This window comes from Mesocricetus auratus, unplaced genomic scaffold (assembly GCF_017639785.1).
Source record: "Mesocricetus auratus isolate SY011 unplaced genomic scaffold, BCM_Maur_2.0 Super-Scaffold_100027, whole genome shotgun sequence".
NCBI lineage: Eukaryota > Metazoa > Chordata > Mammalia > Rodentia > Cricetidae > Mesocricetus > Mesocricetus auratus.
The window spans coordinates 6,850,105-6,863,641 of record NW_024429208.1 but is presented as its reverse complement, the minus strand read 5'-3'; the positions used below and the strand labels follow the sequence as shown (position 1 = coordinate 6,863,641).

The following is a 13,537-nucleotide window of genomic DNA, read 5'->3' as shown; positions in this document are numbered from 1 at the left end:
TGCAAAGAAATTTACAGCTACATTTGAATAGGTGGTTTCACCACGATTCACGGGTTGAGTGCACAAGAGTTAGTCGATAAATATGCAAATAAGATTCAGAGCCAATAATCTGAGGGCCAGGAACAATCCTGTCTTGATGACTGGCCTAGGCTGGCTGCCAGCAAGCCCCAGGAGTTGCCTGCCCCCACCAATGCAGCATGGGGGCGACAGGCTCACGCTGCTACAACTGACCTTTTGTTTGAGTGCTGGGGATCTGAACTCAGGTCCTTAATGCTGGTACAGCAAGCCCTTGACTCCTAGGGCCATCAGCCCAGTCCCTAGTCTCTTGTTTTGAATGTCTGCCCATCCCAAGACTGTCATGCTGTTTGGGAAAGTTGTGGAATCTTTAGGAAGTGGGAATAAATTGAAAGGGGGTGGAACCCTGGGAGTTATACCCATTGATCTGCTCTGCGGGCGGCCATGTAAATGACCTCAGGTTTAACCCCCTGTTGCCACACACTGAGCCTCTCCACTATAACAGGCTGAAACACAACCCAACTTACATCTTCCCCTGCCCCCACGGGAATTTCCATGGCAGCGATGCAGATATAACTAAGAAGCATTTGTTCTTTCCTATCCTTATCTGTTATATCCAAAGAGGATACACGTAGCTACATTGTATCTGGTACACTCCAGCACCTGCATTTCTATGTGCAAAAATACTAACTGGGCTTGGCTATATAAACATGGAAGACTGCGACAAAGGCACAGGTCTTAGCAGCAAACAGGAGTGGGTCTGGCAGTCTGGGGACTTAACAACTGGGACCTTCCCACTTAGAGGGGAGCCTCTAAGAGCCTTCACTGCACGAGGAATGCTCTCAAGACCCTGGCACTGGATAGCAATGGGGAAGACTTTCAGATCCTCCCTCTTCGTACTAATACATTCTTGTGTGCGTATGCAGGGTACTTACTTTCTTGGTAGCTTCAAGTTCAGCCACATAACACTGAAGAATCCGCTCAATTGTGTGAGTGATTTCCAGTTGAAGGCAGGGGATGTTCAGCTTCTGAAACCTTAAAGTAATTGAAATTGGGTAATTAAAAGGGAAATGAGGAACGTATTGCAGAATGGCTGGGGTGCTAAATATCTGTTTACACATTTAATAAATGTCTATTCCAGACCTCATCCACTATCCTAGGTATGTAACAACCAACAAGGCAGGCGCACACTTAGCTTTCCAGGACCCTGCAGTTACCACATTGAAAGGCAAGATATTGCAATAATGGCCTGCCAGTCAGTATCACATCTACTCAAGAGACTAAATGACGCTGTTCTGTCAATAGAATGAATGGACCAACAGCATATTGTAGGTAGAAAGGGCAATGGGAGATAAACAGGGCAGGATGGTCACCATTAAAATGCTACCTGCGTTGCCACTTGTCAAAATAATTTCATGTCTGCTTTGAATCTCATGGTCATCTCTTAACAGACGGTCACCATCACAGAGATGTGGGGCTATGGCAAAGCCACCAGAAAGCCAGATGTTCTAACTCACAGGGAAGAACTCCTAAAGGGGCCCCTGACATGTGTCTTGTCTGCCTGTATGCGTGTGCGTGTATGGTATGTGAGTCTCTCTATGTGTACATATGTCTCTGTCTCTGTCTCTGTCTCTCTGTCTCTCTGTCTCTCTGTCTCTCTGTCTCTCTCTCTCTCTCTCTCTCTCACACACACACACACACACAGAGCCTCCAGTCCACCTTCTCTCTCTAGTCTAGACTACTGCCAGCAGAAATAGGGGAGAATACCAGGGACTGAAGGAGGCAGGCTTTAAGTGCTCTTGCCATACCCAGCTTGGAGACAGCTATCCGAGATGAAGGACATTACTTTCTTGAGTGTGTTGGCCATTTTTTTTTCTTTTTTGGTATATACCAATAAATCAAACATATCTGTTCTAGCTTGCTTCTCTTGCTGTGGGAAACACCCAAAGAAAGTTGGGGAGGAAAGGGTTTATTTCCGCTTACACCTCCCAGGTCACTGGCTTGCTTCCGGGCTCACCATCAACTGCCTTTCTGACACAGCCCAGACCCATCTGCCTAGGAATGGTGCCACGCACAGTGGGCAAAGCCTGCCCACATCAATTAGGAATTAAGAAAAAAGCCCACACACATGGCCACAGTCAATCTGACAGAGGCAATTCCTCAGTGGAGGCTCCCTCTTCCCCGGTGACTCCAGGTTTGTTTCAAATTGACGTCCAAAGTTAACTATGACAATATGCAATCATGTTCTTTGGAAATTCTTTCCCCAAGTAAAATTAAACATTTGTTATTCCCTCTCCAATAATAACCACGAAATTAAAATAAAGTATATTACATGGCTGGGGGTAGAAAGCCATGTGAGACTTTCTTATGAAAGACTTCATTATTATTTTTTAATTCCACAGAGCATCTAGTACACACCTGTCATCCCAGCATCTGGGAGATGGAGGCAGGAGGAGCAGGAAATTAAAGGTCTTCCTTGGCCACAGAGCAAATTTGAGGTCAATCTGGGCTATAGTTGAGCCTGTCTCAAAAAATAAATCTAAAATGGTATTAAAAATAATGTGCATGTGTAAAGATATGTATGTGTGCAGGTGCATGTGTACAGATGTGTATGTCTGCAGGTGCATGTGTACAGATGTGTATGTCTGCAGGTGCATGTGTATACAGATGTGTATGTGTGCAGGTGCATGTGTACATATGTGTATGTCTGCAGGTGCATGTGTACAGATGTGTATGTGTGCAGGTGCATGTGTACAGATGTGTATGTGTGCAGGTGCATGTGTACAGATGTGTATGTGTGCAGGTGCATGTGTACAGATGTGTATGTCTGCAGGTGTATGTGTGTACAGATGTGTATGTCTGCAGGTGCATGTGTACAGATGTGTATGTGTGCAGGTGCATGTATACAGATGTGTATGTGTGCAGGTGCATGTGTACAGATGTGTGTGTGTGCAGGTGCATGTGTACAGATGTATATGTGTGCAGGTGCATGTGTACAGATGTGTATGTGTGCAGGTGCATGTGTACAGATGTGTATGTGTGCAGGTGCATGTGTACAGATGTGTATGTGTGCAGGTGCATGTGTACAGATGTGTATGTGTGCAGGTGCATGTGTACAGATGTGTATGTGTGCGGGTGCATGTGTACAGATGTGTATATGTACGGGGGCATGTGTACAGATGTGTGTGTACAGATGTGTATATGTGTGCAGGTGCATGTATGTATAGGTGCATATATATAGATAATGTGTGTGTGCAGGTACACATGCATGTGTGTGTGTACATGGAACCCAGATAGTCCCAGGGGTCATTTCTCGGGTGCCATCCACCCTTTTCTCTTTTTTGAGACAGGGTCTTGCCGACCTTGGACTTACTGATTCAGCTAAACTGCAAGGCCACTGAGCCCCACAGATCCTCTTGCATTTGCCTCCCCAGGAATGGTGGACTACAAACATGCCCTACCACACCCAGCTTCCTCCTTCTTTCTCTTTCTCCTCCTCTTTTTATGTGAGTTCTGGGAACTGAACTCAGGTCCTCCCATTGCAAAGCAAGCACTTCACCACCCATGCTATCTGAAACTGTGCCTTCAGAGAAAGCTCCTCCGGCCTCGATGATAAATACCTCTGAAGCAGCTGCAGAGCCTGCTGGGAAGACAAGATCTTTCCAAAGGTAGTGTTCATAAATCCCTGTATCTGTATCTAAAATGAAATGTTGACACGAAGGAGGTTAGTTTTGTTTGATTGTTAACGACATTCCTAAAGACTCAAACACGTGCAGCACCTAAGTTCCTAGTGATGCGCGGGTCCACTGTGGTGGCCACATGCCACATGTCACCCCTTAGAAGTGAGATGTAGGTAAATATAAAATGCACACTGCATCTTAAAGACTTAGTATCACACACACACACACACACACACACACACACACTTGCAAAAATTTTGTAAAATACTTCCTTATTAACTAGAAATCAATGACATGTAGAAGTTATGATATTCTGCATAGATTGGACTAAGCACAGTATATTGTTAGAGTTAAAATCACCTTCTTTTTAGCCTATTCATCATGTGGCTGCTAGAAAGACAAAAGTCCCTTGTGTGGCTTGCATTTGCAGCTCCTGGTTGGATATTCTGATTGAGGCAATGTATAAAGGCATGAGTGCCCCTTGATACATGCTTTTCTTTGAGAAGTTTGTCACCTCTAAGCATGGGTCAGAAGATGCAGCTGCCACACACCTGCCCTGGTAACCCTTGTTGGGGTGGCTCAGTAGCAACAGGAGGCAGAAAATGCTCCTCCGAGACTTCCACCATCCTTAGCAATGAACTTCAAGCTCTAGGCCCTGAAAGACAGAACTAGAATGCCTCCTTGCAGATTCCTTTTCCATGTGCAATGCATTGGCATTGGTAGTCAAATGGATCGCACCCACAAGTCACACATGGGCAAAGGAAAGCTAAAGTACTGACGCTATCAACAAATCATCCATTAATAACTACCAAAGGGCTTATTATGAGCTGGGTTTGACGGCACACAGCTTTGTAATCCTGGAACTCAGGAGACGGAAGCTGGAAAATTGCCAAATCTGAGGCCAGCCTGTGCTATTTACAGAGACCCCTGTGCTATTTACAGAGACCCTGTCTCAAAAAAGGCTGAAGGGCTGGATGTAGCTGAGCCAGTGCCTACCTAGCTGGAACCAATCACCAGTTCTCAAAAGAAAAACCATATGGACACTAGCTTTATTGAAAGCTAAAATTTACATCTTTCATAATATAGAATCTTCATTAATAAATCATAAAATTCTCAGAAAACAAAATTTTTAATTCCTGTTGCCATGAATATTTAACTCCCAATGTATTTTGGAAGCAAATTCCATCCAACTCAGCTAGCCAAAATGAAAAGTAATAACGGGAATATATCTTGATATCAGAATCTAATTTTCAAAAATGGGAGGGAAATGAAAAGTAAGTTAACTTTCCAGGCCTGATGATGTCAGCCTATAATCTTAGCTACTCTGTAGGCTAGTGGAGAAAAGAGAAAGATCACAAGTTCGAGACTTATCTTAACTATCAGAGAGTTCAAGACCAGCCTAGGCAACTTAATGAAGACCCTATATCAAAATAAGAAGAAAAAGAGCACTGGGGATATGGCTCAGTGGTAAAAGTACTTGCCTAGCACACATGAGTCCTAAGGTTCATCCCTAGTAACACACATACACACACACACACACACACACACACCACCACCACCACCAACAACAACAACAACAATAAAGAAAGCCTGAAACTTGAGAGATGACACAAAAATCAAGAGCTCTGGCTGCCCTTCCCGAGGACCTGAGTTCAATGGCCAGCACATACATGGCAGCTCACGACCTTGTGTCAACTGCAGTTCCTGGGATCCAGTGCCCCCTCTGGCTTCTGCAGTCATGAGGTGCAAGCAAGCATACACATAAAAATAAGCACTTAAAAAATTGAAAGGAAACCTGTTCCAAAAATAGAAAGTATGATTGTAGGAGCAGTAACAATTTAGGAACTGTCTTATTAATACTGACAAGATTTCATGCAATACAAATTTAAAAGATTTAAAAAAGATAAATTTGACAAAAATCTAATTTTTTCCCTTACCTTTATGTCAAGAAACTGAGTTTCAAACATTGGAAAAAGGAGGCCAATGAGAAAGCTCACCAGGTTAAGGCATTTATACCAATGTATAAAATACTTGCAAGTATGAAGACATAGTTCAGATTCTCTGGTGGTTTGCATGAAAATGCCCCTGTAGACTCACAGCGAGTGGCATTATTGGAGGTGTGGTCTTGTTGGAGTATATGGGGCCTTGTGGGAGGAAATATGTCACCTGGGATCAGCATTGAGGTTTTAGAAGCTCAAGCCAGGCCCAGTGTCGCACACTCTTCCTGCTGCCTGTGAATTCAGATGTAGAACCCTGGGCTTCTTCTCCAGTGTCATGTCTGCCTGCATATAGTCCATCATGCTTCCTGCCACGATGACAATGAACTAAACCTTTGAAACTGTAAGCCAGCCCTGGTTCAATGCTTTCCTTTATAAGAGTTGCTGTGGTTGGGCCGGGTGGTGGTGGCACATGCCTTTAATCCCAGCACTCGGGAGGCAGAGGCAGGCGGATCTCTGTGAGTTCGAGGCCGGGCTGGACGGACAGCCTCCGAAACAATACAGAGAAACCCTGTCTCATAAAAAAAAAAAAAGAGTTGCTGTGGTCATGGTGTCTCTTCACAGCAATAGAAACCCTAAGTAAGGCAGGTCCCCAGAGCCTGCACAAAAAGCAAGGAATGATGGTGTGTGCCTGCAATCTCAGTAATAACACAAGATCACAGAGACAAGCTAGCCTGGTCTACATGGGGACGTTCCAGGCCAATGGCAGACCCTATCTCAAAGGGTAAGAGACACCTGAGGTTGTCCCCTGGCCTCCCCACTTTGCACATTCGATATATACACACAAACGACCACACAACCCCACGTGCATGTGTGCTCACACACACATAAAAGTGGAAAATGTTTTGTAGATTGCTCTCAAAAATTACTCACCTGCTCATTTTTAAAGCAACTTGCAACAGGAATAAAATAAATAGTAAATACATGTGGCTGGAGAGACAGCTCAGAGGTTAAGAGCACTGGCTGCTCTTCCAGAGGACCTGGGTTCTATCCCCAGCATACACATGTCAACGTTGGGGAACCCTACTATTAAAGTCCCAGTTCACCATGTCCAGATAGCTCTCTGAGCTCATCACAAAACAGAGGGTCCCCCTGTCTCAGTGGGGCTTCCTCTTCTCTGACTAGCCTTATTTGGAGTGTCTCTAAGCTCAGATGACTGACCTCAGTTGGAGGATGACCCTGCACAGAGATTCCTGCAAATGTTATATGACTCAGCACCTAAGTCTCACTCTTTCCTCCCGCCCATATGATAACTAGGTGCGGTGTATGACCCCCTTCTTGCCCATAACCCCAAGAACACTTACACACCTTACTCCTAGAACAATAAAATGAGCCGTCTCTCTGAAATCCAAAACCTGCTCCCCATGCAGCTTCTGCTCCCTTCATCCTCATGGGCCAGCAGCCAGCAACAACCCACCCCCAGGAAAAGGAAAAGACTCCCACACATGCTGGTTCACAATCAACTATGACTCCAGTCCCAGGCAATCTGATACCCTCTTCTGAACTCTGAGGGCACCAGGCACACGTGTGATACACAGACATACATTCAAACAAAACAACCATCCAAAGAAAATGAAATAAAATGTTTAAAGAGTAAATACATGAGCATAGTTATACAGGGATATTTGCAATAACAGTACTAAGCTTCAGCTTTTCTCAATACAAGTTTGTACAACTACTTACCTCTAACGTGTTGATTTTTGACATGAACTCTGAGAAATCTGTGTCAAACTCTGTTCTTCGTGGATCCAGGATGTCATACTGGTTTTTCTTAATCCCTTGATAGATGTTTTTGAATTTTATCGCCATAATATCTATTCCTTCAATTGTGGAATTACTCAAGGCTGTGTATGTTTGCACAATGGTTATCATTTCGGTAATCTTCAAAAAGAAATGTTGAATGTTTAGAAATGAGCTTTTAGGCCCCTTTCTCTAGAATAGACTTTTTAAATGAGTCACCAACTTAAAAACAAACAAAAATGCCTGCCAGCGTGCACCTAACTCCTGGCACTGGAAAGAAAATGGGCAACAGGAGGAGGAATTTGAGCCTATGCTCAGCCAACAGTGAATCTGAGAAAGCCCAGCCTCGGGAATATGAAACAGTGGGCCAGCGAGATGACTTAGCGGGTAAGAGTGCTTGTAAAATTCAGATAATCTGTGTTCAGTCCTCAGGATCCACACAGTAGATGGAGAGAACTGACATATGCAAGTGGTCCTCTGACCCCCACACATGGGCTATGGCACCACACACACACACACACACACACACACACACACACACACACACACACACACACACACACACACATACACACACACACACACACACACACACGAAAAAATAAGTGTAAAAAATGTTATTGAAACAAAACAAGAAAGAAAGGCCCTAGAATCATTCAGCTACATCCAAGCAGAGGAAATAAAACAGAGAAAAAATTTCTGTGCTGGGGATGTAACTCTGGCATGATATTCGCCTTCAAGCATAAGACCCTGGGTTTGACCTCCAGCTCTGCAAAAATGAAAAAAGAAAAACATTCCGCATGCTACTGTGTGAACCAAAAGCCAAGGCAGGGAGTCAACATGGCTAGCCTGATGGTATCTAACCTCCAAGACGCCTTCTCTACCACCCAGCTGCAAGAGCCCACATAAAAACCATAGTAAGAGAAAACACACAGTATTTGCTTTCATGTGGTTATTAGCTTAATTCATTTCATATGGTTATCTTCAGTTACATCGATTTCTCTATGTAATCTTAAATTTTAAATTATTTTTTAAGTGTGTGTGTGTGTTTACCCATAAGAGGGCATGAGATCCCCTGGAGCTGGAGTTACAAGTAGTTATGGGTGTTGGTAGCCAAACTCAAGCTTCTACAAGAGCAGTATGTGCTCTTAACTACTGAGCTATCCCTCCAGACCCTCCAACATAATTTTTTGAGACAGGGTCTCTCACTGAATCTGAAGCTCCACTGATTGGCTAGGCTGGTTGACCACTGGGCTCCAGGAATCCACCTTCCTCTGCCTGACCAGCACTGGAATCAGAGGCAAGCACCACCAAGCCCAATTATTTACAGGGCTGTTAGGTATCCTCACCCAGGTCCTTATATTTGCTTGGTAATCACTTCACCAAAACCATCTCTCCGGGCCCATGATACCTTTATAGACCCCCACAAAGACAGACACCAAAGAACCTTTACTGTGGGTTCTCTATAGCCTTCTAAAGAACACCATTCCTCCTCAGTCAGTCCTAACAACTGAAGTCAGAGGTGAGGAGTTTCTGGTTAGCAAAGGCTTCCCATACACATGGTTAGAAAAAGATGGTGTATATTGGTCCCAGAAGACCGGAGTCTACGCATTCACATTCACGAGGCTCGCCAGCTGCATGCATTTTCTCGACTTAATGTTGTGGTCAAAAGTACTAGACTTCAAGTTCAAGATCTATCTGTGTAAGAAGAATCAGGGTCTTGGGAGAGGTACAAGTTTGCAACAGCCTTTGTGCTGGCACAGGCACTATCCCGGGATGGAAAAAAAAAACTGGTTGAAAATTGCAGTGATAAATGAGTAACCTAACTGGATGAGTTGGATCAACACCAGGAGGAGACTATAATCTTCACCCACACTGCCCGAAAACCCCCAACACCAGCACCGTACGGGCTAGGGTAGGGTCCTGTAACTGTGGAATGCTTACCTTCTCCAGCCTCTTACAGAAGGCTTCGAACTTTCCAAATATATACATCTCAGAGACCTCAAAGGACTTCTCCCCCGAGGATTCTAAAATCTGCTTCCTCGTTTTGTGAAAGGATGCCTGATATTCCTTGAAGAGAAAAATGCAGTCCTACAAGAGAGTTGAAAGGAAACAAAGCAGGAGGGTGGTGGGTGACAGGCTGATCATACCGGCCCCATCAGCCCCTAAAACAAAGGCTGGCACTGTGTCAGACACTCTTTCATTGCCTGTATGGTAAAGCCTAAGAGTATCGCATTTTAAATGTTTCCTATTCAAACTTTACTATAAAAAAGAGGTTGCAAATTTAAAAACAAAAGAGATATCACACACCAAAAATTGTCTAGACTCAAAAGATATACAACTCAACAAAAGTCTAAACAATTAAGAGTAGCTATTCTGCTGGGTGGTGGTGGCGGCGGCTCGAGCCTTTAATCCCAGCACTAGGGAGGCAGAGGCAGGTGGATCTCATGTTAGTTAGAGGCCAGCCTGGTCTACAAGAGCTTGTTCCAGGACAGCCAGGGATGTTTCACAGAGAAACCCTGCCTCGAAAAACAAACAAACAAACAAAAAAACCAAAATAAACAAAACAAAACAACAACAACAAAAAAGAGTAGCTATTCAAATATTGTAGCTGCTTGGATGCACGGTCTATCTTCATTGCCCCTTTCTTCCTATTTCCCCTTAACTCACCCTGCACTAAAGTATGGCGGTAGCTTTTGGTTTTATACTTTCACAGCTAATTAGGTGGAATCATTACACTGGTAAACAGCCTTCTGAGTATTCGCGTTTATACTCATGGACACATGCTGCTCTCAACATGGGGAAGGGGGAGCGTCTCTGAGCCAGGCAGCAGTCAGTGGAGAGGGGCAGAAGGGTCGGAATGCTGAGATAAGAGTCTGGGTGCTCAGCCCTGAAGGGGGCACCTATATCAACACCCCCTCCCCAGCCAAGACTCAGAGGACATTGGACTTACCGGGCCATAAACAAACAAAACCACAAACAAAGCACAGGAAGCTGGGAGGAGACTGTTGCAGGGAATATGGAGGAGGTTGGAGGGGAGAATGGGGGGCTGGACAGATGCCGTCATATTTCATTGTATACATGTATAAAATTCTCAGGGGAAGAAAAAGAAGAAAGAAATCATAAAATCCCCAAGAGGTCAGGAAATTTTCTATGACAATATCTGCATTCAGCGGGCATCCATATTGCACCAGCATGCTATCGTTGTGAAGATCTTTCCCTACATAGCCCGCTCTGGCTTCAAATTTGTGGTCTGCTTGACTCAGCTTCCTGAGAGGTTACAGGCATGTATCCCCATGTGGTCTGCACCAGCATGTGTTCCATCCATTCATACACAACAAAGATTTTGTGCTCTGGTCGACTGGCAACTTGCCATGCAGACCAGGCTGGCCTCGAATTTACAGAAATCCTGAATGCCAGGATTAAAGGTATGCACCGCCATTTCTGGACTAGATTTATATTTTAAATACACACATAGCAGAGTGTCTCAATGTGGTGCTCTGACTAAGAATGGCCTCCCAGAGACTCATCTTTGATCGCTTAGGGAGTGGCATTAGGAGGTGTGGCCTTGCTGGAGGAGGTGTGGCCTTGCTGGAGGAGGTGTGGCCTTGCTGGAGGAGGTGAATCAACAGGGGTAGCTTTGAGGTCTCAGAAGTTCTAGCCAGTTCTCTTCCTGCCGTATGCCGGCTCAGCATGTAGAATTCCCAGCCCCTTCTCCAGAACACGTCTGCCTGCAGGCCACCATGCTTCCCACCATAACAACTGACGGAACCTCTGAACCTGCAAGGAAGCCCCAATTAGATGTTTTCCTTTACAAGAGTTAAACTGTGGTCACAGAGTCTCTTCACAGTCACAGAACCCTAACTAAAACAGCCATTCAGCTATTTCTTGGCTGTCCTTGCCCTCAGCACGGGCCTTGGAGCATTTTGGTTTTTCTGAGATTTTTTTTTTCTTGCTCACGGACACTCTGTTTTAACTGGCTCAGAACATCCCTGCCGACGAACGATCTTGTCCTTGCAGGTGTGACTTCTTTTATTCTTTTTTACTCTTCACCACTTTTCAGGTGTATTCTCTGGACACATTTCAAAGCTTCTTCCAAAAACTGGTGTTCTGCTGTCAAAAGGTGAACGCTGTGTGTGGACTTTCAAGTTGCCCTGAAGGCATCTTCCTGTCACTCAGGCACCTCGAGCCTTGTTCTTTTGTAAGTTACCGAAAGTCGTTTTGCTTCTCAGCTCTCATGAGGGCTCGGTGTTTGGCAATTCTTTCCTCTGTCGATTAGTGCCCCTGACACTGTGGAAAGAATCTGTGTCCTTATGATTGGTAATAACTCTCCATCTGGACCATACGCGGTGAGCAGAGATGCATACCACCTCAAACTACACTGGGAAATTGCAGGAGAGTCCTCTCAATAGTTTCTGCCTTTGGCCATTGATTTCTCCACCTGCTGTTTTGTTTTGTTTTGTTTTGTTTTTTCGAGACAGGGTTTCTCTGTGTAGCTTTGGAGCCTGTCCTGGAACTAGCTCTTTCTGTAGACCACATTGGTCTCGAACTCACAGAGCCTGCATCTGCCTCCTGAGTGCTGGGATTGAAGGTGTGTGCCACTACCGCCCAGCAAACTATAACTTTTTTTTTAAAGATTTATTTCTTTATTATATATACAGTGTCCTATCTGCATGTGTCCCTTCAGGGCAGAAGAGGGCACCAGATCTCATTACTGAAGGGACCAGACCCTCACTCAGGCCCCTGCTTTAGCAGCTATATAGGCTACAGAAAGGACATGTAGGCCTCTGACACAAGGAAACTCCAGATCTTCTGGCCTCCCAGAGCCTAGGACCAAAACTGAACACAAAGAAACTCCAGACCACCCCACCCCCCAGCCTCCTAGATGCTTGGTTCCTGGGAACTCCCCTTTAGTCTCCAGGATACAGTTCTGAAAGCTATTGGTATCTATGAACAACAGGCCACCTGCAAATAACAAGACAAAGACATAGAAACCACAGAATGTTCCCTCTCAGCACTGACCAGTGAGAATAATTGGTATACAGGTATTTCATGCCAAAATATGGCTTTGAGAAATTCCCCTAATTGTTCCCAAATGTCAACCAATCAGAAACCAACCTGTACTACTGATGTAATCCTGTAACTTTTGTCTTTAAAACCTAGCAGTAGACAGGAAACTTCCCTCCCTCAAGGCTGCTGCATCAGGTAGCCAGACAGGGTCCCTGTCATGGTTGGGTGAACAATAAAACCTTGCTTTTACAGTTTAATGGTCTGTCTCCCTGGTGGTCTTTAGGGATCTTGGCAACTTGGGCATAATAATTACAGATGGTTGTGAGCAATCGTGTGGTTGCTGGGAATTGAACTCAGGACTTCCGGAAGAACAGCCAGTGCTCTTAACTTCTGAGCCATCTCTCCAGCCCCACCTGCTATTGTTTGAGACAAGATCTCATGTAGCCCAGGCTGGCCTCAAACTCCCTGTGTTGCCATGGTTGACATCAAATCCTCGATCCTTCCATCTCTACCATGCCAGTTCTGGGGGCGTGGGGATGTCCCTCCAAACCTCCTTTTATATGCTGCTTGAGATAGGACCGAGAGATTCATGCATGCTTAGCTAGCTACATCCTTAGCCCAATTTACCCACACTGTAGGATACAAGGCTCAGCTTCCTGTTTCTCTTGTATAATTTGTTCTGAGGGGGATGGGAGGGGGGCCTGGGGTGGGGCATCCATCCCTGCCTCTGTGGGATAAGCGAGTGTTGGAATCCAGCTCTGCAAACCTGCCGGATCTCCTCAGTGACCCCAGCCCTCCCACCACGTTAGCCTGCTCCCCTCCTTGCCACAGTGATACATAAAAGACTGATTTTTTAAAATTATGGTTGCATGTGTGTGCAGGTGCCCACAGGGGCAAAGGCTCTGGGTCCTTTGAAAGGAGTTACAGTTCTGCTGAGCCGCCTAGCCCCACTGGAGTGATGTATCAATGACAATCCTTTTGCACATCCTCACACCTCTCCGCCCACGACTGCTTCACAGGAAACCATGTTTCGTGAACAAAGTAAACGCCATTGAACTGGCCGGTGAGAACTTTTCTTTCTGAAAATGAAGTACT

At 45.1% G+C, this 13,537-nt stretch overlaps 1 protein-coding gene across 1 annotated transcript in view; it reads right to left on the bottom strand.

Annotated features, from left to right (window-relative positions):
- The window catches only part of Dnah8 (dynein axonemal heavy chain 8), a 225,385-nt gene that overhangs the window by 182,706 nt on the left and 29,142 nt on the right, over positions 1–13,537 (bottom strand). The window contains exons 12-15 of the mRNA XM_040732039.1: positions 9,377–9,523; positions 7,376–7,573; positions 3,636–3,712; positions 951–1,050 (exon numbers count right to left, since the gene is read on the bottom strand). Coding sequence (XP_040587973.1) covers positions 951–1,050; positions 3,636–3,712; positions 7,376–7,573; positions 9,377–9,523 — 522 coding nt within the window. The remainder of the gene's footprint in view (positions 1–950; positions 1,051–3,635; positions 3,713–7,375; positions 7,574–9,376; positions 9,524–13,537) is intronic.